We start from the raw sequence: 25,102 nt of genomic DNA on the forward strand, positions 1-25,102 counted from the left end.
CTGGCGTAATAAATGGACTGAAAAGCTAGGCTAGGCTAGGCTGTGGATGGATTTGCTCTTTTATGACAACGTGATCAAGATATTTGACTATTTATTTATTATTATAATTTCTTATAATTTTATCTTGATTTTTGTCAATGAATGGTTATTATTTTTGTAAATTAAACTAATTAATTAATTATTAATTTACAATAAATAATAACAGTTGATTGATCGAAATCAATAATATTAAAATATAATTATAAAAGGTTATAAAAAAAAATTGTAAATATATTTATTATCATATTATTATGGAAGGAATGACATAAGATTGTTTCCTTGTGTTTCTTTTTTACGTGTTGACCATTCGGGTAGTTCATACATAAATTAAGGTTATTTTTTTATTTATTTTTTTGGTAATCTAAGTTATTCTTTTTTATTTCTTTATTTGAAGTTGATTTGCTTATGAATGATTAAAATTATTTTTTATGATATAATTGTATTAAATCAGATGGGTGGATTCCATTCTTACGGAAGTAAATCTTTAGTTTAGTTTATAAAAGATATAATAAGTTATAGGGAAAAATGTTTATCCTTTTAAATGACAGAACTTATATATTTTCACTCTCATAAAAAGGTGGGACCCTCACCTTTTTTTTTGTCAACTCTCTTTTCTCCTTTATCTATCTCAATCTATCTCTTAAAATAACACAAATTTACATCCTTTAAAATAATACACATGTTTCCCTAAGTTATATTAGTATTAAAGGACAGATAGGATCACGTAAATTTTGCAAATATACATTTTGTTGGCTAAATTAGTCCATAATGTTAGAAAATTTTATTTTATAATGTTATTGTGGGCTATATATTTTATTTTTAATTATTTCATGTTATTTAATTTATTCGATAAAATAAACGATCAAAATAAAAAGTTCAAATAAATTCATAAATCAGTATGGGTTAAATGAGTGAATATTCGTTATCTCAAATAGATATTGATCAGACCAATACTATAATAGCCCGTTGTACACCGGTATTGTTAACATTAATTATGATATTAAGCGCAATTACAATCACAACAATGCATTTATAAAAATGCGAATAAACTTTTTCTGATTATTACGCTAGCATTTAAAACATAAAAAGCGTAATAATTAAAAGCTGTGACCGTAACCGTAAACTCTTGCGGAAGACTTATTTCAACTATTTTTATAACTTACTTTACTTATTATAAGTTACTAAGGGGTTCCCATAAACCCACTTAGTCAATTTCCAAACTTTACGTTTTTACCTATTCGGACATGTTTCACTCTTAATTTTTCTGCGACCACACCGCTCGCAACCAAATCTTCTTCTCAGATTACATCTTTGTCTTACTTAATTCCCTTTTTAACAAGCTATCACACGCTCAATTCAGAGCTCATTTGCTCCGGTTATCGCCGTTTGAAGTTGGATAAGCAAATAGCCAACCAACCCCAAAAACAGCTCCAAACCTCTCACATTACTCGAATTACTGCACTCAATCCACTCATCCATTTGCTCTCAAATTTTTATCCTACAAACTATACATCTCAAACTTCATTTTGATATATCACACGCTTAATCTGACTGAGAAACGAAGCGGGAATTAATTTCCCAAATCAGGTCCAGAACTGCCTCAGATGCAGTGGCACATGAGCAGTCCGCGTTCCTCCATTTTTTTCAGGTCGAAGACCAACCCAGATTTTTCCCAATTTTTGACACAAGGTAGAGGACATCTCAACCTTCGAAATGGCGTATGGAACGTCCCTATAGGACCTCTATGGAGGGAGATATACTCTCCCGAAGTTCGCCTAAAATTGCCAATTCTACAGAAAATTCGCCAGAGTTTCCTTTATTTTTCCAATAATCCCAAATTTGTACAAAATCATTTAAGCATCAAAGGTACCTAATAATCACATGATAATACAGTAATAATCCAATGGGTGGCACACACAAGGACCAACAACGCCTTGGGGCACTTACAACTCAATCCAGTTTATAGTTATTAAACATAGAGCTCATATTAATCATTCTTAAGTAGTTACAATCACTAACACCTTTTTCATGCATATTTCCATCATATATATTATCATAACCTAAAATAGGCCTAAGGCCCTTCCATCATAAATAGACATGCATCAATACGATTACAATATTGCTTTACAAATTACAACTTGAAACTTAAACTTCAACTTACATTCATCTAATATTACAACTTAAATTCAAATGACAACATAACCAATTACATCACTACTAGACTTAGGCAAAATAGCATGAACAAGATGCTAATGAAGCTACTACTAAATACAAATGACATGTTCATGCCCTAAGTCTAGCCTAGGCCACACGGCCAACAAAATGCAAAATATGAAGCACTCCACTGCTCACTCTACGGGCCTCTTGCCCGCTGCTCCGGCTCCACTGCTACCTCCTGAAATAAATGCCCCGAGACGGGGAGAGATATACGAATATATATCAGTAACCAAGAGGTTCTGGAGAAAACTCCACCCAATGGTTCACTTCGATGCATATCAATAGAATAAAACAACCAATTTTTAAAACGGGATATAGCAAGGGTTTTAGAGAGAGGGAATATAAAGATACAAACTACGACGATACAGGATGGTAACCCCAATTCCACGTACGCCCTGGGCATATATAAGCCTATGGGTATCATCCAAGGTGTGTTCACAGAAACCACAACCATGATGCCCAAACCATCCAAAACGCCAAAGACATTCCTAGTGTGCTCCTACCCGGATCACACACCATGACACGCAGTCAACTGGAACTCCCTCCTGGAGACCTATCCAGCGGAAGTCCGAAACTGCCCGAAGGCTAATAAAACTGTCTACTGGCCAGAGACTCGGTACATAAGTACCCATTGTAATAATGCATGCATGCTCATGTGTTCTATACTACTCATACACACTTCCTACCGTTGCCATCAACTGGCAAGGTGGAACAGAAAAGGGGAACAAGCCCCAGTACCAAGAGGTTACCTTAAGTAATTTCCTCACTAGCTCCGCAGCAGCTTATCCCTCAACTTGGTACACAGTAGAATGCCTACACAGAGGACATTCCCAATCTCTTATAATTCAAACAATACATGCTAATTTACAATTATACATGCATTGAACCAAATACATACCTCAATCCACTTGGTCCAGGACCAAGGGCAACTCCCAGATTCAATTTTCGGGATTCAAGTCAACGTACGGCAACCTATACAATCACGTACCACCATCAGTACGCGTCAAATATCATCAAAACGCAAAATCACAAAATCCTCACCATCCTCCTTTGATGGTTCGGCCATTCAAGTGTTAAATTGAGATTTATTTTTCTAAATTTTCTTTCTCATTTTGTTACGTCTCATTAGGTTGTCAATAGGCTAATTCAAGTGTCGTTTCGTTATTTTCGTGTCGAATTACATCAGAACGCGAAAATCGCAAAATCCCCTATTTTCTCCTTGGACGTTCGGCCATATAGGTGTTATTTGGGGATTTATTTTTCTAAATTTTCTTTCTCATTTTATAACACTTCCTTAGGTTGCTTAGAGGCTAGTTCAATCGTCGTTTTTCCGTTTTACGACATTTACGCATCGTTTTGCGAAATATTTCACTTTAGGCTCATTTAGGTCTCTAAACACAATCAACTTTTCCCATTGATTCAAACACTTTCCAATCACAACACAACCCATCTAAGTACCATATTACTACACAAATCATCATAAAAATCATTTTTCAACATCAATTCACTCATTTTTCCTCAAAGGTTCGAATCTTGCCCTATGACATTCCAAGGAATTTCCATTCAATTTTAATCATTCCAATTCCCACACAACCTATTATATCATCATATTATCATATCCCAATTCATCAACCAAAGTCTCAACATCAAATTTCACAAGTTCAAAGTCATGATCACCAAATTTTTCTAAGTTAAATTCATCAATTTTCACCAATAAATTTCATCGCATTTCTAGTTCTAATACATCATTCTAACACATTATCATCTAATACACATTTTCAAATTGAGCTCTCTAACATCACAATTCATCAAACAAAGCTTTAGGGTTCAATATTTCAATCTCATGAATCAACCAATCAAAAGGTGTAGAACTTACACAAATGCTAGGCAATGGACTCCTCCTACACATACTCCACCATTGGAGCATTCCAAAGCTCCATGAACACCAAATTTTCCCTCCAAGTCGCGGCTGAAAATAGGCAGGATCTCCTCCCACACGCGATTTCAAGGCTCAAGAAGGGTACCAATGGGTTTAGAAGGTTCTCCCCAACAAATTTCAACACAAGAATCAAGTGATTTGGTGGAGAAATGAGTGATTAATGTTGAGAAGAAAATTTTGCATAAAGATGATGGGAAAGAGAGGGGGGCACGGGTTTGGGGCTGATGAGGAGTGAAGGAGGTGATAAATAGTGTAGTGATGATGTGTCTTAAGTGACTTTCAAGTGGGGTGGGTCCCACGCCACCTCACGCGATTTAAAACGCGTCTAAACTTTCACTAAACGTCCGTAAATTCAAAACCTATTTAGAAACTCTAATTTTTAACATTAACTATTCTCCTTTAATTATGCTTGATCAGATGAATTCAGAGCCCTCCATTCGTTTAGAGAAAACACTGTTTTTAAGCTATCACGCGCGCCGTTGGCACGCTTCCCCAAAATGACTTACTTTCATCAAATTTCCTCAACAATCATATTTCCTAACTCATTAGACCATTTATAACTCATATTTGAAACCTAGAGCTCAAAATTCAACTGGCACGTTTTACGGTGCCATCGTAACGCGGTATTTTTACCTGCGAAAAACACTATTCACTGATTTTTCTGAAACTTGCCTATCCACTCAATTTTTCGTTCTGAACCCATTTCCAGGGTTATTTTTACCATATGAGACCTTCTACTCAATTTTTCTCTTCCTAGGGTTGCATGTTGGCTAATTCCCGTTTTGCCCTTTCTTTGTATTTTGGCCTAATCTTTAGGATTTTCACTAATCCATCACTTGATTGCTCACTTAATATTTATATTACTTGATTTAAAATTGTGAGGTGTTATAAATACAATATAGGCTGACCAATATGTATCAGGCCCAATCACACACAGTTGATGAGAGAAGACTTTGAGTTGGATTATCTGCTTCTTGGACTGTTGATGACTGTTTATAGTGAGATGAATATGATTCTCCTTTGGCGCGATGTGTCTGACTGGGGTGAGTACCTGCAATGACACTTCGACGCTCAAGTCATTATCAAAGTCAGGCTCATGTGGTATTCTTACTGAATTAGATTGTTATACCTGGGTATGTACCCTTTGTTTATATAGGGAATCTGATGCCGCCTTGGGTAGGTGGTATGCCTTCTGATTGGCTGTTTATGGGCTGCAGGTTGAGCTGGTGCCTTTCTGGCTTTATCTTTATTATGTCAAGCTATCTGGGTAGAGTGGTGGCAAGCTGGAGCTGTCCTTTTATGTATTGGTTCTGTGGTGCGATGGCTTCTTACTCGTGCTTTATTGACCTATTTCTTAACTCTGAAGTCATGTCTAAAGACTGTTTAGGCGCGATGAAGCCATCGTGCACCCTGATGTCTTTTCTCTCCACGTGCCCCCGTTTTATCTGCTTTCCTCAACACGTTTTAACCTTTGAGATTCTTCGTGGTAACTTTTCGTATTTGTACTAAGCTAATCAGTTGGAGGGAAAAGCACTCTGAGCACTAATTTCTGTCGCGAAGACCTTCTTCTCCAGTATTCCTTCCCCGGAACTCTCTAGGTGTTGACACATCTTGTTTTCTACTCCCCTTCCGAAGTATAAAACTCAGGTACGCTTCGGCCTTTTCATTTATTCTATTATTTATTGTTGTTTCTTCCTTTCATCGAGCTAGGGTGTGTCTGATAATCGCAAATTTGTGAATTTTATCAGAATGGTCGAAAGGTCTGGCTCCACCAGTCCTCCACCAAGATCCTTCCCTAGGTCCAGGTCTTTAGGGACTGGGGAATGGTGGCTAACGGGAAAGCATGTTGCACCTTGGGAAAAAGTTAAATTTAATAATAGTTGTTCGTCTACTCTTCGATGTTATGAAATTGGATCCTCGTCCGAGAAACCTAATCGCGGGGTATCCAGAACTTTGTCACAACAAAGTTCATCTTCTTTTCCAAAAACTCTAGACAGGATGGCAAATCCTATTTACATATCAAGCGATTCCAATTCGGATTCTAGGTTTTGTCCTGACCCTGTTAATGCCTTAGGTTCTGAATCCCCTTATCCAATTTCATCGCGCAATACTCCTTCTCCTATTGCGCGTGATCAGTCAGACCAAGCAAAAAGTCCTAGTCCATTTCCACTAAATGTTATTTACCCTGCTGGGTATCCGTATAAGAAATGAAATTTTGACAACTTTAAATCTTCATTTTCTAGTTCTTCTTCTACTTCTTCTAGCTCTAATAATACCTCATCTTCTGAACCAGATTTCATCTCACCCAAAATTAAGGAGATCATGGCTAAGCGCAATGCAGTTGAAAAGAAGAAAAAATAAAAGCATGATCATGAGGCCACTGGATCGAGTGCTGATAACATTCGAGATGTCGAAACTTTGGATTGGGTGTCCGACATTGTATTAGACACTATTTCTGTATATAGCTCACCGGGGGAACTGGAAGAATTGAAGGCCACAATCCATCTTACCCCAAACAAATCACAAGATGATAACTGGGAGTTATCTGTAGTTCCCTTGAATGAACGAGTGTGCTCATCGCGCGATGATTATTCTTCCAGACACTTCCTAATGATGTATGCTTATTTCTTTTTGACGATAGCAGTGAATCTTCTTTTTTCGTCATTTGTTTGTAAATTGCTAGCTCATATTAATGTGGCTGCTGCACAATTATCCCCAAACGCATGGGGTTTTATTAGGGTATACGAGATGGTTTGTAAAGCTTATAATCTATTTCAATCTCCAGAATCTTTCTTGTGTCTGTTTAGTGTATTTGGGCCGCATTCCAGCTGGGTTTCTTTTAGGGAAAATTCCAAGCACAAATTCTGTGACTCCTATATAAGGAAGATTCATAAATGGTCCCCAAAATACTTCAAAATTTACTCCGCGAAAGGTTACCATCCATTTTTCTTAGGAGAAGAAGACAATACTCCTATCTTCCCTCTGTACTGGACACATCATCCTTCAGAAGAGCATAAATTGAACATATGCTTTGAAGATTTGAATGATTATGAGCAGCACAAAGTTACTACTTTATGTAACATTGCGCGAGAAGTATCTGATTCAAGTTATCTAAGTACATATACCACTTTGAATGAATATACCGATGAAGATATTAGAGTTTTTTTGGGTAAACAACTTTTCATCATTTCAATTTTTGCTGTGGTAGATGTTTTGATTATATTTGTGATTTTCTCTCTCTCTCTCTCTATATATATATATATATATATATATATATATATATATACACACCATACTTCTAATGTGCGATCTTATCTTTATGTTTTCAGATAGTTCGATGTCTGCCAAACTGAAAAAGTTAGAAGCTGTGGCATTGGCAAGGGTCGGTGATGCCAGCTCTTCTGGAATGGTTGTGCTATCATCAGAAGCTGCACCGGCTGGTGTTGAAACTAGCCAAGGTGTTGCGCACTTAAAATCTCCTGGGCCAGTGGCGACGACCAAGATTCCGTCGCCTAAAAATAAAGAAGCAGTGCAGTCCCCTATGGGACAAAATAGAAAGTCATCGGATACAAATGTAATCTTTCAAGAATCAACCTATTTTGGGAGTGGTTGGGGGGTAGATGTAGACCTGTTTGCGAAAGGCAGAGAGGTTGGTCCCCAGATTGAAAAGGCTTCAATGAGTTCTTGGCTGGGAGCTTCGGCGAAGCTGAATGTCGCCAATCAACACCTTATGTCAATACCAGGTATTTTGAAAGAGCGTACCTTGAGCTTGGCACTGTTCCTAACTTGTGTTTTAAAGTGTTGTCCCTAAGCGTAATATTGTTTCCTTTTATGGCAGGAATGGTGGCTTACTTGAAAGAACGCATTCTGGAGCTTGAAGGTGAGAAGACCAGTATGCGTGCTGACTTGGAAGAAAAGAAGAAGAAGGTTAAGGATGATAGAGCCAAGATGGCGCAGGAGATGAAGGAATTGAAAGCGAGCCATAAAGAATTGAAGATAGAGAAGGCCAATCTATCCAAGCAAGTCATGGATCTTGAGGCTAGTGTGGAGAAAAGATTCATTTAAACAATGAAGAGAAAAAGTATCAAGATTACTTTGAGAAGGAGGTTGAGGGGACTTATGTCAATGTTCTGAACCAAGTTCGTCTCTTCAATTCAACTGCAAAGTTGGATAATGTTCATTATCTGTATTTCGTGAAAGATGCACAATTGATGAAACTAAATGATAATAACGAGGAAGAGTTAGCGGATTTGGTTCGCGCGATGGACACAGAAACGCCTCCCCACCTGATCGCGCCAGAAAATGTGGATGAAGATCATAGGGAAACGGAAGAATGGCCTCAAGATATGTCAATCCAGACAGTTTGAAGTTTTTCCTTTATGTTTTGCGAATTTGTTTGTATATGGGTTGTCCCATGAAGATTTGACATAATTGATTTTGTATGCTTAATATCCTGGAACTAACTTTTCATTTCTTGAAGTATTTATTTAAAAGTATCTTATGTCACTATCTAATATATAAGTTTATCCCCACAGACGGCGCCAATGATCAGACCAATACAATATGGGCTAGCCAATATGTATCTGGCTCAATCACACACAGTTGATGAGAGAAGACTTTGGGTTGGATTATCTGCTTCTTGGACTGTTGATGGCTGTTTGTAGTGAGATGAATATGATTCTCCTTTGGCGTGATGTGCCTGACTGGGGTGGGTACCTGCAATGACACTCCGACGCTCAAGTCAGTATCAAAGTCAGGCTCGTGGTATTCTTACTGAATTAGATTGTTATACCTGTGTATGTACCCTTTGTTTATATAGTAAATTTGATACTTCCTTGAGTAGGCGGGATGCCTTTTGATTGGCTGTTTATGGTCTGCAGGTTCAGTTGGTGCCTTTCTGGCCTTATCTTTATTATGTCAAGCTATCTGGGTAGAATGGTGGCAAGCTGGAGCTGCCCTTTATGTATTGGTTCTGTGGCGCGGTGGCTTCTTACTCGTGGCTTTTTGACCTATTTCTTAACTCTGAAGTCATGTTTAAAGACAGTTTAGGCGCGATGAAGCCATCGCGCTCCCTGATGCGCGATGTGGATATCGCGCATTGTTCGGGCCTTGTGTATTTGGGCTTTTAATCTTTGGGTTTGAACCCTTTTGTAGGCCTATTGTATTTTATCCAGATAAGATATAATGAGAGCCAATATATCCAATAATAAAGAAATCGGGTTAGGGTTATGGTCTTAATATGTTAAATAAATAACTTCATTTTTCTCTCGTATAGAGAGATTTTCAATTTAGAATATGTGATTTGGAAAGACCAAGAATCCCAATTTCAAAGGAGCACAAAGAACACAAATCGATGTCTAGAGACAGTTATGTTTCCCTCCATTTATCTTCATTCATGGTCCAATATGATGTATACATGATTATAGGTTGATGCTTTTCGCCATGGAATTTGAATGACAATTTCCGTCAGTGCGTGTGCTTTAAATTCCCAATAATTGCTATTAGAGCCTTGATTATATTAAATCATTAGAGATTTTGGATTTATAATTTGTTTAAAAAATGAATCATTTGCAAATTTTGATTTGTGAATTTGATAAAGAACATAATCATTAGGTTTTTGGATTTGGGTATTTGATAAATTAGAGTAAATACCCTTTTTAGTCCCTGTCAATATCTACGAAGTCCTTTTTAGTCCCTGGCAATAAAAAAGGACCAAATTGGTCCCTGAAATTACAAAAAAAGGGCCATGTTAGTCCTTATGTCAACTCCCAAATATGTAGAGTGGCCCTTTCCTTATACTTTCAGGACCAATTTAGTCCTTTTTTATTGCCAGGGACTGAAAAAGAATTCGTAGATATTGCCAGGGACTAAAAATGGTGTTTACTCTAAATATTAAATCTTTAAGAATATATTATTAAAAGTTTTGGGTTTTGCAATCTTTATTGTTGCATAGATTATATGAAAGTTTAGAATTGATTCATGAATGAGTTTTGTGCATACACTTCCTTGATAATCCAATATGATTTATACATGATCATAGAGTGATGATTTCACCATAAAATTTGACAAATAATTTTCATAATTAGTGTGTGCATTGTTTCAATCCCAACACTTGACACTATTTACTTGAATAGTAATTTTATTGATAACAAATATATTTTAAAGACTTATGAGAAATTCTATATTTCTTAGGATAAATTGAAGTATTTACTCTTATTATAATATTGAATAATTTATCAAATTAATTTAGTTGGACTCTTGAGAAAAGAAAAAATTAACAACGGAAAGGAAGTTTTTATCTCGCATTACATTGTTGGTTATCCTGCATGGCACAATTTTTTTCTTTTCTTTTTAGAATTAGACTTGTCATTAAACCAACAAATAAAAACATTTAAGTTTTTATGTAAAATAAATAAATAAAATTTTAAGATTTGCAGTTGATTAACTTGATTTTATAAAATTTTATTTTCTCCCTAAAACATAAATCTAAAATTTTAATGTATTGTATCCCGTGAATATAAAATTCCGAATAATTTAGTTTCTTTATTTTATTGCACATCACATGCAGAAACTGTACATTGGCATGCTGACACCATTGAGAAGGGGCCTAAGAGAATAGCTAGTGCCCCAAGCTGGGCCTTGGATTATGAAGCTTAGTATATGACGTGGAATAGCACGTGTATAATGTTTAATAATGTGTAATGAGGTGTTGTACAGTAGTTTTGAGTAAATAGGAGTTTTGTTAGTAGGTTATAGTAACTTAGCTCAGCAGTTGGAAGTGTATATAAGCTTTGTAAAGACTTACGAAATAAGAAGAGACTGAGAAAAAGAAATTAATTCTATTATTCATATGACAATATGATTGTTTACAAAGTTTTTTTTTTTAATATTCCAATCAATTTACCATTTTCTTCCTTTGTACAAAGGTAATTTATATACACTAATTTTGAGCTTCAATCAAGCCACAAATTAAGAAACAAAAATTAACCCAAAATCAGGGAATTGATATCTCCTTCAATCAATTCTATTTTCAATCAATTCCTATAATTTCTACTAAAATCAAAATCAGATTGGTTACAAATACTATTAAATGTATACAGCTCAACAGTAATCAAGGAGGACATATCTCTCTCTCTCTCTCTCAACACTCCAATCTTGCCTCTTTTATTTGAGGAAATCTCTCCTTGTGAACACTTTCCCTCAAGTTGGATCATATATGTCTATCATGCACAACTTGCCAATCATCGTATGAAAGTTTCCTCCAGAGACTGCCTTAGTGAGTATGTCAGCAAGCTGGTCTTTAGACTTACGATTGAGAATTGAATTATCCGATGGTCCAGCTTTTCGTTGATGAAATGTCAATCTATTTCCACATGTTTAGTGTGATCATGTTTAATCGAATTTTGAGCAATCTGTATAGCAGCTTTGTTATCACAAAATAAGTTCATGGATTCTCTGCATTCAATTCCTAGCTCTTCCAAGACTTTCTTTATCCACAGTAATTCACATAAGTCTTGTGCCATTCCTCGAAATTTTGCCTCTGCACTGGATCGAGCAACAACTTTCTGCTTTTTACTTTTGCAAGTAACCAGATTTCCTTTTACAAACCTCAGGTATCCAGAGGTGGATTTTCTTGTTGATTGATCTCCTGCCCAATCTACGTCGCGATATCTTTCTATGGTAGGGGCTCCATTTTTTGTGTATAACAGCCTTCTGCCTAGTGCTATCTTTAGATACCTCGGGATTCTGTAAATTGCATTCATGTGTTTCTCATCTAGAGCATGCATAAATTTGCTAACTACACTTACTGCATATGCAATATCTGGTATGGTGTGAGTGAGATAGATCGATTTTCCTACTAGCCGCGGGTATTGACCTTTATCACACATACGTTCTCTGGTGGACATTCTAAGCTGATGGTTCATCTCCATTGGAGTTTCAACCGGTTTGCAGTCTAACATGCTGGTTTCTACTAACAAGTCTAACACATACTTCAGTTGAGAGAGTGAAATTCCCTGCTTGGATCATGACACTTCGATGCCAAGGAAGTAGCGCAAATGTTCCAGATCTTTCATTTCAAACTTGGTTGCCAGATATCGTTTCAAATTCTCCATTTCTTCTGAGTCATTTCCTGTTAGGATCATGTCATCTACATATACAATCAAGGCTGTCACTTTCATGTCCTTGTGTTTGATGAATAAAGTATGATCAGAATTACTTTGCTTGTACCCAACTGACTTCATAGCCTCAGTGAACCTGCTGAACCAATCTCAGAGTGATTGTTTCAACCCATGTGGTGATTTCTTCAACTTACATTTTTTTCCTTTGTGAGCGGGACCTTGTTTGACCCTTAGAGGAATTTTCATATACACATCTTCTTCCAAGTCACCATTTAGGAAGACATTTTTTACATCAAACTATCGTAAGGGACAATCTCGATTAGTTGCAATTAATATGAGTATACGAATGGTATTGAGTTTTTCTACTGGAGCGAAAGTCTCCTGATAATCAACTCTATATTTTTCTGTATACCTTTTTGCCACTAGTCTTGCCTTGTACCTATCGATGCTTCCATCTGCTTCCAATTAATAAGCTAGGCAGCAAATTTAAGTGCTTCTCCTCAATACAATTGCGACATGTTGTTGTCGAAAAGAAAGGCGCGGAACCACCTCCATGAGTTGGCAATTTTTTTTTCTACAAGTCCATTTTGCTCTGGGGTGTACATGTAGGAGGTGTGGTGACGAATGCCAAGCTGGCGAAGGAAAGAATCAAATGATGCCTCCATAAATTCTGAGGGATTGTCAGACTTCCAAACACGAATCATCTGTTGTATTGAGTTTGGACCATTGAATGGAAGTCTTTAAAGGCAACACATGCATCACTTTTCTTGCGGAGCAAAGATACCTATGTAAATCGAGTACATTCATTAATGAAGGTAATAAAATAACGGGCCTTAGAAAAAAATGGGAATTTTGCAAGCCCCCAAATATCAAAGTGAATTACAAGAAAAGGTTCCAAACATTTTGTTAAACTGGGTAAATAAGAAATACGTGGCTTTTAGCCGGTTCACAAACATCACAACGAAATTCATTAACATCAATTTGAGAAAACAACTTGGGATAAATCTTTTTAAGATAACCAAAAGAAAGATGTTCAAGGTGTCGGTGCCATAATCAAATATGTGCTCGGTCACTAGTGCTTCGATGGGTCTGAAGTGCAGGTGAGAATTGTCTGCCACCATCCGTGGTCAAGTTCAAGTAGTAAAGATTGTCCCGTTTAACACCATAACCAAGAGTCTTCCGGGTCAGAATGTCCTAAAACGCACAAAAGGAAGGCCAAAAAGTCACAGTACAATGAAGAGATTGAGCAATTTGACTAATAGATAAGCGGTTATATGATAAATTAGGGACAACTAAAATAGTAGCAAGCGTTAAGGAGTCAGATAACACTATTGGCCCTTCACCTGTGATCCGAGAAGTACTTCCACTAGTAGTAGATATAACTGACTGAGGTGAAGGATGAACATATTGTAAATTTTTTTTATCACTAGTCATGTGGTCGGATGCCCCTGTATCAATAATCCAACATTATTCATAGAGGTGGCAGATAATGCATTAACTTTACGCGACCCACCTGGGTGAGCCACATTTGCAGTGGGAAAAGCAAAATGCTCTTGCTGTACGATAATGGGATTCAAGGGTACATGGATTAAAGGTTGTATGGAAGAGGGTGTTTCGATGGTTGCAGGGTTGCCCTGCTCTGGCTGCGTAGAAGAAGAATGGTCGGCCATCAGGTTATGGCTTTGATACCATGTAGAAAAATGGAACATGTAGACTGTTAATTCATCTGTATATTTCTTCCTTTTTGTACAGAGATAATAATATACACGAATTTTGGGCTTCAATTAAGCCACAAATCAGGAAACAAAAATTGATATCTCATAACAATTAATTCCTATAATTTCTACCAAAATCAAAATCAGGTTAGTTACAAATACTATTAAATATATACAACTCAACAGTAATCAAGGAGGAAATCTCTCTCTGTTAACACTCCAATCTTATCTCTTTTATTTGAGAAAATCAAGGAGGAAATCTCCCCTTGTCAATAAAAGTAGTGCTCTATTAATTGGTGTTTTCATCCATTTCTCTCCAAGAATTGCCACCATGCGTGTTCAAGATCTTGTAGAGGAATTTGGAACCTTTCAACAACGCATGGAACAACATCTAGATAAAAATCAATTGCGTATGGAGCAACATTTATAAGAAAATCAAGCTCATATCGTAAACCTTATGATTCAGCTTTAACACATCCATGTAGCGATGTTGGGATTAGAGAATCGAGCTCATGATTCAAGCGCACAACGTTGTCATCAGCATCATTTAGATGCTGAACATTAATCTCAAAATAATGCTCATTGGGATGCATAAGTAGATCATAATGATCCACGTTTGTTTTTCAAGTTTGTACGTATGGAATTTCTAGCTTTTGATTTGATGGAACAGATCCAAATGGCTGGATCTTTAAAACAAAAATGTTCTCTGGACTATATATAAAACGTTCCTGAGAAGTATAAGGTTCAAATGGCGGGATTGAAAATGGAAGGTGCAACCTCTCCGTGGTATCAATGGCTTTATAATGGAGGGTCACATAAATCATGGAATAACCTTAAGCTTGCCTTGCGTCAGAGATTTTGTGTAGAAGCATATATGGATCTCAAAAGAGTGCTTTCAAAGCTATCTCAAACTGGCTCACTAAATGATTACCTCCGTAACTTTGAAGCCCTGACAAATCAGGTAACAAAGTTTTCAGATGAAGTACTCCTTGCTAGTTTCTTTAATTATATTCGGATTACAAGCGGACCCGAGGCATGCTATTCAATTCCACAACCCTACTTCTCTTCACTAAGCCATGCGACTAGCTGTAGCATATGAGGCTCATCATGATGAGCTAATTTGTCATTTGCAATGCGCCGCCCTATAAGTGATGTGCAGACTTCTTCTTAATTCCATGCAAGTAGCTCAACTTCCATAACCAATAGTGGTACTAGCCCTACCTGCACCAACAGTGCCGTCAATTAAGAAGCTAACTCATGCAGAGCTACAAAAATTAAGGGAGCTTTGCTTTTGCTAAATTGTGACAAGAAATGGACTTGCACGTCACAAGTGTTAAAGAAAAGATATTACTGATGGTTGGAGATACGGAATAAGTGGATCCTTAACTAGAAGAACAAATACTTTGGCAACCTGATCCAACTCAAAATGTGACCTTGCATGCTGCGTGTAACGACCTGAAATTTATTTTTTAAAATAATGGAGAAGCCACCAATTTTATTTAATTCAGAAAAAATTGGAAAAAAAATCTTTTATTTTAGCAAATTGATCTTTGAATCAAGGTTCGGAAGTTTGATTATGTACATGGAAGGGTGAAAACTTAATCTCACTGTACCTCTGATACATCCATTTAAAAAATGGTTACCTTAATTAGTTGTACAAACTTTTAATAATTTTAGAATATTTTCTTAACACAAATAAAGCACGATGAATAATAAAATATTTACAATAAAATAAAATAAAATTATAAAAGTTTTATTTTGAGTTCGACGGGAAATTTCACTCCGACGTATCCTTCGCTGTATTGAGGAACTCAAAGCTACGTCGTTCTTAGAAAATGTTTGTGTTGGTTAATTTTAATTTTTGAAAATAACTTTGAGAAAAATTATTAATTATTTTGAAAATGAATCCATCATTGCTTAAAATTTAAGATAGCGTAGCTATACGTAAACTCTTACGAAGCTTACAACACTTGAGAATGATAAATCATACAATCAATGTTGTAAATTGCTACTTGGATTTTGAAAATATTTTTAATTAGACAAATAATTTTGATTTGTTGAAATCTTGGAAAAAATTAATTTTGTTTAAAAAGAATCCGCATTGCATAAGATATAAGATAACATAGCTACATATGTACCAAAAAAAAAAAAAAAAGATAACATAGCTACACATGTACCCTTACGAAATGCGCAATACTTGAGGATGATGAGTCATACAATTAACGTTGTGAATCCTTGCGTAGATTGAAAACAAGATAAAAAAATACATTTAATTTAGAAATTTTTGGAAAAGGAATCCACCTTGCACAGAATCCAAGATAGCATGGCTATACGGGAACTCTTACGAAGAGCATAACACTTGAGGATGGCGAGCCATATAATCAATGTTATGAATCGTTGCATGGATTCATTTTCAATAAAAAAGCTAACTACATAGTTAAAGATAAAATATATTTAAAAAAAAATAAATGCCAACTAGTAACTAACAATTAAGCATAAAAAGAATACATGAACAAGAAATAACAACATCTAATTTTAAAAAACTAACATAAGACAACTCATAATAAAACAAATAAAGAATATAAAAGCATGCAAAAACAAAAAATTATTAACTAAGAGAGAATGTAAGGAGACTTACCTCAAAAGGTGACGAAACTTGGTGTATGGAGCCAAGTTGTAAAGAGCCACTCCAATTTTCCTAAAAATGGAAAAATAAAAAACTAGTAACTAAAAAAAATACTATGACAATAGCTTAGTTTTAATCCTAAGCCCAAGTGTTGTTTTAACTCTTGAAAAAGTCTTTTTTCTTGTGTTATTATTTTTAGTTATCTCCAAGTGTGAATAGGTGATTGTAAGGAGGGGTCTTTATACAGAGGGAAGGGAGGAGGAGGGAATGAGTGTTTTCCAATGTGGGACTTTGAAGGAAAGTTGTTGTTTTTATTTTAATGTGGACAACCATCTTTTGATATGTATATCTAACACTAGAGGAATTAACTCAAAAATCTAAGTGATCGTATTGAAGTATCACAAGAGAGGAACTTGCCAAGCGAATTTGAGGATGATCCAACAGTTCAATTGAGAGGGATGAATTTTGCAATATTGTTGCCAAAAACAGTATCTATTCTAACAAACAAGTGGGCCATCTTTCGACATCTATATATAACACTAGAGAAATCAACTAAAAAATATGAGTGACCAGATTGAAGTATCACAAGAGAGGAACACGCCGACCAAATTTCAAGACGATCCAACGGTTCAATTGAGAGAGATGACCTTTGTAATACTGTTTCTCGAAACAATATTTATTCTAACAAAGAAGTGAGTCATCTTCTGAAATTTATATCTAACACTAGGTAACTTAGCTAAAAAATCGGTCCTTTCAAATTGAAGTATCATAAGAGAGGAACACTCTTGCCAAAATTTGAGGACGATCCAACGATTCAATTGAAAAAGATAACCCTTGTAAAATTGCTGTTTGTTATAGAATCATCTAGGAGAACTGTTTCGGTTTTAAATTTTCTGCAAATGTATAGACGTCTAAACTATAATTCCACTGTTAGATGTGAAGAACAATGAGTTAAAATCTTACTAAATTTTTTTTAGCTCGATCGGACGGTGGATAAAGGAGATATCGATGCCAGAAGAAGACCTACTCATTTCCTTTTTCCTTTGCAATTTTCTCCCAAATGACTCCATCTACTTTTCCTCTTTATTTTGGTTGTTCTCTTCTTCTTTTTTCTTCTTTAAGGACAAAAATAAGTGTTCACAAATTATTTATTTTTGTATCATTTTTTAATATTCGGGACAAAATTAGGTATTCACAAATGCCCTTCTTTATTTGTTTCTTACTAGATAATATGATAAATTGTAATTTGCATATTATTGTTGCAAGGAACAAATAAAGACATGAATTCTAATTTTGTCTATGAACAATAGGAAATATATGCTGGAAATATGCAACCCAAAAATTAAACGTGTTAAGCCTCTGAGCTCAAAAATAAAATACATGAATTTAAAATGCAAGGCTCTAAGCCTTAATATTAAATGCAACGAGCCTTTGAGCTCAAAATTAAAAGACATAAATTTAAGTTGCATGACCTCTGAGCCAAAATATTAAATTGCAATGAGTCTTTGAGCTAAAAAATAAATGACATGAATTTAAAATACAAGGACTTTGAGACTGAAAATTAAATGCAAGGAGGAGCCTATGATCTCAAAAATAAATTACATGAATTTGAAATACAAGGCCTCTGAGTCTGAAAATTAAATGCAAGGAGCCTATGACCTCGAAACTAAATGCTATGAATTTAAAATGCAAGGTCTCTGAGCATGAAAATTAAATTGCAATGAGCCTATGGCCTCTAAATTAAATGACAGAAATTTAAATGAAAGGCTTCTGAGCCTGAAAATTAAATGACATAATTTAAATTGCTTAGCCTCTGAGCCAGAAAATTAAACTGCAATGAGCCTCTAAGCATGAAAGTAAATGATAGAAATTTAAAATGTGAGGTCTCTGAGCCTGAAAATTAAATTGCAATGAGCCTCTGAGCTCAAAATTAAATGACATAATGTGTCTTTACCAAAAAAAATAAAAAAATGGCATAATGTGAACTGAAAATTAAATCACATAAATTTAAATTGCATGGCTTCTGAGCCAGAAAATTATACTACAATGAGCCTCCGAGCTTGAAAGCAAATGACAAAAATTTAAAATGCAAGGCCTCTAAGCTTGAAAATTAAATTGTGATGAGCCTTGTTGAACCATAGGTCAAGAAGACTATGTTTATGAAGTTTTGATGATAACAAAGCAACAACAAGTACCAACATAGCTCAACAAGAAATCTTTCAATGAAAGGCATGGTATAAGAACCCACACCGTTAATTAAGGAATTTAATTAGTTAATTATGAGATAATTCCATAATTGACCCTAATAATTATGAGAAGGCTTAAGTAATTATGGTAAGTGATTAATAATGTTGAAAGTCGCTTTTCTGACGAAAAGTGCAGATACCGGTTCTGCTCCACGGTATAAATGCGTACCGATGAAATATCTCAGAAAATTATGAAAGGTGTGTATATGTCACTAGAATAATATATAGGACTAGCATAACGAGTTTCAAGTCAAAATAATGAGAACTAGTGTCAGAACTGATACTGGTTAAGTAAAAGCGTGTACCGAAAAAGTACTGCGAAAAATAAAATAAAAATATGATAAATCCTAGAAAAATGGCTAGGTTCATAATCCCAAGTTTGAGATTAAGATACTAAGCGTAGCTATTAGCGTTAATACAGTGTGTTTACACTTAATGTACCTATATATACTCAAAGGCACAATGCCCTAGGTCAGATTCTATACCCCACGTAGAGCTGCTGGTGCCATTTGGCTGCTGCCACCTTCCCTTCACCATTTCATTACATTCCCTCTCCATTGAAGTCTCTTGAGACCACCATTTCTCTTGAGTTCTTCGTAAAGACTCCTTGTGTGAGGGTGTTTAAGCCTTTGGAGGGTGAAAGGTTCTCCCTTTCTGAGTGGTAGCTACTGCCTTAGTGTGAGTTGTGGGCTGAGTTGGTGGTTCCCATTGGTGAGAATCATTTTCTTACCATTGAAGGCTCCAAGAAGCTAACTTTGTGAAGAAAGGACCTTGCTTGATCAATATTTTCGTGGTTCCCTTAAGTCAGAACCATTGTGCTGTGTAGAGGACTCCAAGTCAGTGTCATTTTTGGAGTTTTGAGCCTTGGAAGTATACCATGATCATAGTTTTTGTATTTTCATGATTTAATCTTGTTTAATCCATTAAAAAGTGAAACTTGGATCATTTGAGTTAAGGACTGTGTTTCTGAGTCTTAAACATGTTAATGAACATCTGTTGATGGAGTTATTGGACTTATGCAGAGAATGCATGGATTTCTGCATTCTGTTTGATAAGTATTCGAATACTTTTCATGTAGTATTCGAATACTTATCCTTCAGTACTCGGATTTGGAGGAGTATTGGAATACTTTTATGGGAAGAAAAGTATTCGGATACTGTTGAATAAGTATTCGAATACTAGGTAGTATTCGAATACTGTGATACTTGTATTCGGATACCTGGTGGTATTCGGATACTGGGGGAAAAGTATTTGGATACCTTGTGGTATTCGAATACTTGAGTGAAAGTATTCGGATACTTTCTGGAGACTAGGAGTATTCGAATACTCATCGAAGAGTATTCAAATACCTCCTGCAGAATTTGCATGAAATGGCTTAAAATGAGTTGGAAAGCCTTAATCACTTAATGGAATCTTGAGCAATGATTATTGATGATTAATTATTGTATAAACAGATTGTGATTGTGCTGTTTCTGGGCATTGAGTTAGTGTGAGCTTGGCTTGGATAGTTAGCTTGCGAGGTAAGCTTTCGTGTCCTCGGTTTAGCCATTGTTGGTTCCACCATACCCCATGGGGGAATGGTTTTTTGCATGATGTGTTTTCATGTTTTGATGATTGAAATACTTTTGAGCTGTTAAGTGCAAGGGCCTTATAATATGCATGTGTTGTTCCATCTAGACGGTAAGCCTGAGTATGTGGCGTCATACAATATGGTGATTCTGTGGGTGGGTGCAAGTGGCGTCTTGCACTGATGTAGGTAATAAACGTATGTAAACCCTGCATTTCTCTGGCCAGTAGAATATCTTGACACACATGACATGATTATCTGTTGCATTGCACTGATTTTGGAACTGATATTGTATATTTCTTTTAGAACTTATATTGCACATGTAAGAGAGCTTGAGGTGGAGAAATCCTTGAGGACCCCTTGCCTTACTGAGATTTCTGTTTAGAGATCTCACCCCACGTTTGGGGCACATATTTCAGGTTCAGGTAACTCGGGGGTTGAGACTTCGGGAGGCAGGAGGCCGGAGATGAGTTAGATATCTGCTGTTTATGATGATGTGATTGGTTGATGACATGCTTATATTTATCATCCTGTTATTTGATGTGAGACTCTGTTGGGCTTGTTGCCTTATTTGGTGAGCATGGGGTTGTCCATGCCACATTGATTGACTATGTCTTATTTTAGTTTCAAGTTGTATTAATGTATCAGGATTATGGTTCGGACTACGTGTTATAGTACCGTGACTCAGATACTCACTTTTATTTATATATTGAGGTTATTCAGTGTATTTAGCTTTATTGCAATTTACATACCGGCGATGTTTCGAAAAGGAACTAAGTAAGCAACTTGGTTATTATTAATGATGTCATAATTGAAAAGAAAAAGTTATTCCGCATTTTAAATTAAGCGTGGCTTAATACGATGACATGTTAACAAACCGGGTATACACGGGGTGTGACATTTTATGGTATCAGAGCACTTTCTAGGGAAAAGCCTGTATGTATTGCAATAACTTAGGATGTATTATTGTGTGTCTGTCTTGTGTGTTTTCTCTGATTGGGTTTTGCTATGATTATGCAATTATGACCACATTGCGTGGGCCCGATCAACTCATTCTTTGTGTAACTTGTGCAAAGTCATGGTAATGCCTAGGAGAAACCGAGAGACGAACGAGGATCAGCCTGATCATGTCCTGACTGCATTGGTTGAAATACAGGTGGCTAGACTAGCCGATCAGGAGGCCGCTAGATTGGCCAATCAGGCGATGATGGACGACGTTCGAGAGGCGAACCGGAAGGCCACGAAAGATGTTCTTGAGGCGAACAGGTTGGCGAACATGACCATGATGAGGGTCATGTTGGAAGAGATGCGGGCTGGCCGCAATGAGGGTCAGTTTCCTCCACCACCACCTCCACCGCCACCACCCAGTCTTTAGGACGATAGCCTGAGTCACGTGGAGGGTATTAGTCAGCGTACTAGGGTGATGGAACCCTACCATGAGCCCATGGAGGATCGTGATGTGATAGACCGTCGGCTTAATGCTTTCCGCAAGTATAAGCCACCTTCCTTTGATGGATCTTATGATCCTATTACTGCTGCTCGATGGCTACAGGCGTTGGATAAGATCTTCTGAGTCATGCAGTGCACTGATCCGCAAAAGTTGATGTTCGCGACGTATATGCTGGAGGGCGATGCACACGAGTGGTGGACGAACACCTTTCAAGCTTATGAGATGCAGGGTCATATCATGACATGACCGTTCTTTGAGGATTGCTTCCTTGGGAGGTATTTCCCATACGATGCTCAGGAGAGGAAGCAAGGGGAGTTCGACAGATTGGTGCAGGGCTCGTTGTCTATTGATGAGTATTTGGCTAAGTTTAATGAACTGGTCAATTTTGCACATTTCAAAATCGCTATGCCTACTCTGACATTCTTGGCTCCTAAGTTCCGTAGGGGACATAATGAGGAGATAGCTGATCGCATTTCTTGAGCTGAATCGAGGGACTTTGGGACACTGGTACAGCAGTGTCAAGACATCGAGGATGTATGCATTGTGAGCAAGGCCAAGAGGGCCAAGGTTGCGGAGGTCATGGGAATTGGTAGTTCCACTTCCTGGAAGGACAGGAAGTTTACTGGTAAGGGAAAGAGAAAGCAGTTGGCTGCTAGGCAGGCGCCTAGTCAGTTCAAGAGGACTTCTGCGCAGTAGGGAGGTTTTGCTAGACCTCTTTCCACTCCTAGATGTGCGGGGTGAGAAAAAGAGCATGCAGGACGTTGTGCTACCGGCCAGCTGATCTGTTTTCACTGTAGCAAGGAGGGTCACTACTCTAGAGATTGTCCGTCGTTGACGGCAAGAGCTACAGTGATTCAAGCAGTTCCACTTCAGATGGTTCCCCTTCCACCTACAGCGGCACCTGCAGTGCCACCTGCCACCGGTCGTGTGTACACTTTGGATCGGCAGCAGTCGGACCGAGCTCTGAACCTTGTCAGAGGCACAGTTTCCATTGGTGGATCTACTGTTGATGTCTTGTTTGACTTCGGGGCTACGCATTCCTTTATTGCAACCCCGATTGTTATGGGGCTTGAGTTTCCCAATGATGTGCTTTCTCCACTGTTGCGGGTGACTACCGCAACCGGAGGAAAGTATGATACCTCCACTGTGCATCGAGATGTCGTGTTTGAGTGGGATGGCCGTGATTTTTCGGTAGATCTAATAGGATTGCCAATGGCTAATCTGGAGATCATTCTGGGCATGGATTGGTTGTCCAGAAATTGTGTGATGATTGACTGTTGTGCCAAACGAGTTGTGATGTCTCCGTGTGATTCCACCGCCAGTTCCTCGCCTTATATTTCAGTGCTGCAGGCTAGGAGAGCCTTGAGAGTAGGGGCATTTGGTTATGTCATGTTGGGAGGTTTGGTGAGTGGGACAGAGGGGGATATCGCTGGCATTCCTGTGGTGAAGGAGTTCCTAGAGGTGTTTCCTGAGGAGATTCTCGAGTTTCCGCCACAGCGGGAGATAGAGTTCTCCATAGACTTGTTGCCTGGTGTGGGGCCCATTTCTTTAGCTCCATACCGGATGTCTCCACCAGAGTTGGCGGAGCTGAAGAAGCACATTGAGGATCTTCAGCGAAAGATCTCATCCGACCGAGCGTGTCTCCATGGGGAGCACCGGTCATCTTTGTGAAAAAGAAAGACAAGATTATGCGGTTGTACACTGATTACAGGCAGCTGAACAAGGTGACAATCAAGAATAAGTATCCTCTTCCTCGTATTGACGATCTGTTGGATCAGCTGAAGGGCACTTTTGTGTATTCTAAGATTGATCTCCAATCCGGATACCATCAGATTCAGGTTAAGCCAGAGGATGTCCCGAAGATCGCGTTTCGTTCGAGATATGATCACTTTGAGTATTTGGTGATTCCGTTTAAATGTAAGTTGTATGGTATTAAGCTATGGCATTCATAATCCGCAATAAGTTTTGAGTTATGATCATAGTTATTTTAGAGGTACAAACGAGGTTAAAAAGAAATTTTTTTCCTGTAATTACAAATAACTACTGTGGTTGTAACTGCGCTTAATGCCATATGCAATGATAACATTTCCGGTACGTAATGGGATGTTACATTTATGGTATCAGAGCAGTTTTGGTTAAAGAACTATGAGTATGCATGACTGTGTTTTGTGTTGCATAACTATCTGTGAACTCTTTATGATTAATGTATATGTGATTCCTCAGTGTGAGTCTGATCAGCTCATTCCTTTGTGTTACATGTACAGATATCATGAGGAGGGTTCGTGGTCGCCGTGGGACACGAGGTGCAGATCCTCAGCCGCCGGATCCGATTACTGCAGTTCTTAATGCTCTGCAGGCGGAAACAGTCGCGAATAGAACCATGACTGAAAACCTGATGAAAAATAATCAGGATATGATGACTGCCTTCATGACTGAGATGAGGGCTAATAGAGATCATCGTAGGAGGGATTATTCTCCTCCACATACGGCTATGGTGACACCTACACCTACGCGTTATGTTACTCCTCAGCGGGGGGAGAATGGGGCTAGTCACCACACTGGTGAGGCTAGCCACTATACTACGGACCCTACATATGTTCTGCAACCTTCTGTCGATCCTCCTTCTGTTGTTCAGTCCACTGGGGCTGCTGAGCGAGTTATTGATGATGTTGCTGATGAGCGAAGGCTCATATCATTTAGGAAACACAAACCACCCGTATTTCTGGGGTCAAGGGACCCGAAGGAGGTTACTACTTGGCTGAGGGGAATGGATAAGATATTCCAGGTGATGAGGTGCCAAGATCCTCATAAGTTATTGTATTCTGTGTATATGCTGGAGGGAGATGCCCATGAATGGTGGGACAATGTGTCTCGCCCTTATGCTGTTCAGGGTGAGGAGATCTCTTGGGCCATGTTTGAGGGCCTATTTCATGAAGAATACTTTCCCCGTGATGTGAGAGAAGCTAAACAGGGAGAGTTTGATAAGCTGGTGCGGGGTTCATTGTCGGTGGATGCTTACTCGGCTAAATTCAATGAGTTGGTCAAGTTTGCCAATTATGGAGGTACTCTACCTACGCCCGAGTTTTTATTTGCAAAATTCCAAAGAGGGCTGAATGAAAAGATTTCCAAGCGCATGTCGGATACTGCTGTAAGAAATTTTGTTGATCTTGTGACCCAATGTAA

General features: G+C 37.6%; 1 protein-coding gene across 1 annotated transcript; it reads right to left on the reverse strand.

The window, feature by feature from the left end:
- Window positions 1–11,553: 11,553 nt before the first annotated feature.
- LOC133305002 (secreted RxLR effector protein 161-like) lies at window positions 11,554–12,156 on the reverse strand. Its single transcript, XM_061505104.1, has one exon. The coding sequence runs from the start codon at window positions 12,154–12,156 to the stop codon at window positions 11,554–11,556; it is 603 nt and encodes a 200-aa protein (XP_061361088.1).
- Between the last annotated feature and the right edge of the window lie 12,946 nt (window positions 12,157–25,102).

The sequence above is a fragment of the Gastrolobium bilobum genome, unplaced genomic scaffold, assembly GCF_033153095.1.
Source record: "Gastrolobium bilobum isolate Gb01-03AN ecotype WA unplaced genomic scaffold, APGP_CSIRO_Gbil_v1 utg66792, whole genome shotgun sequence".
Lineage (NCBI taxonomy): Eukaryota > Viridiplantae > Streptophyta > Magnoliopsida > Fabales > Fabaceae > Gastrolobium > Gastrolobium bilobum.

What these genes read in the sequence shown, in the direction of transcription:
- LOC133305002 (XM_061505104.1), bottom strand. Translation starts at nt 12,156, where the DNA reads ATGTTAGACTGCAAACCGGTTGAAACTCCAATGGAGATGAACCATCAG.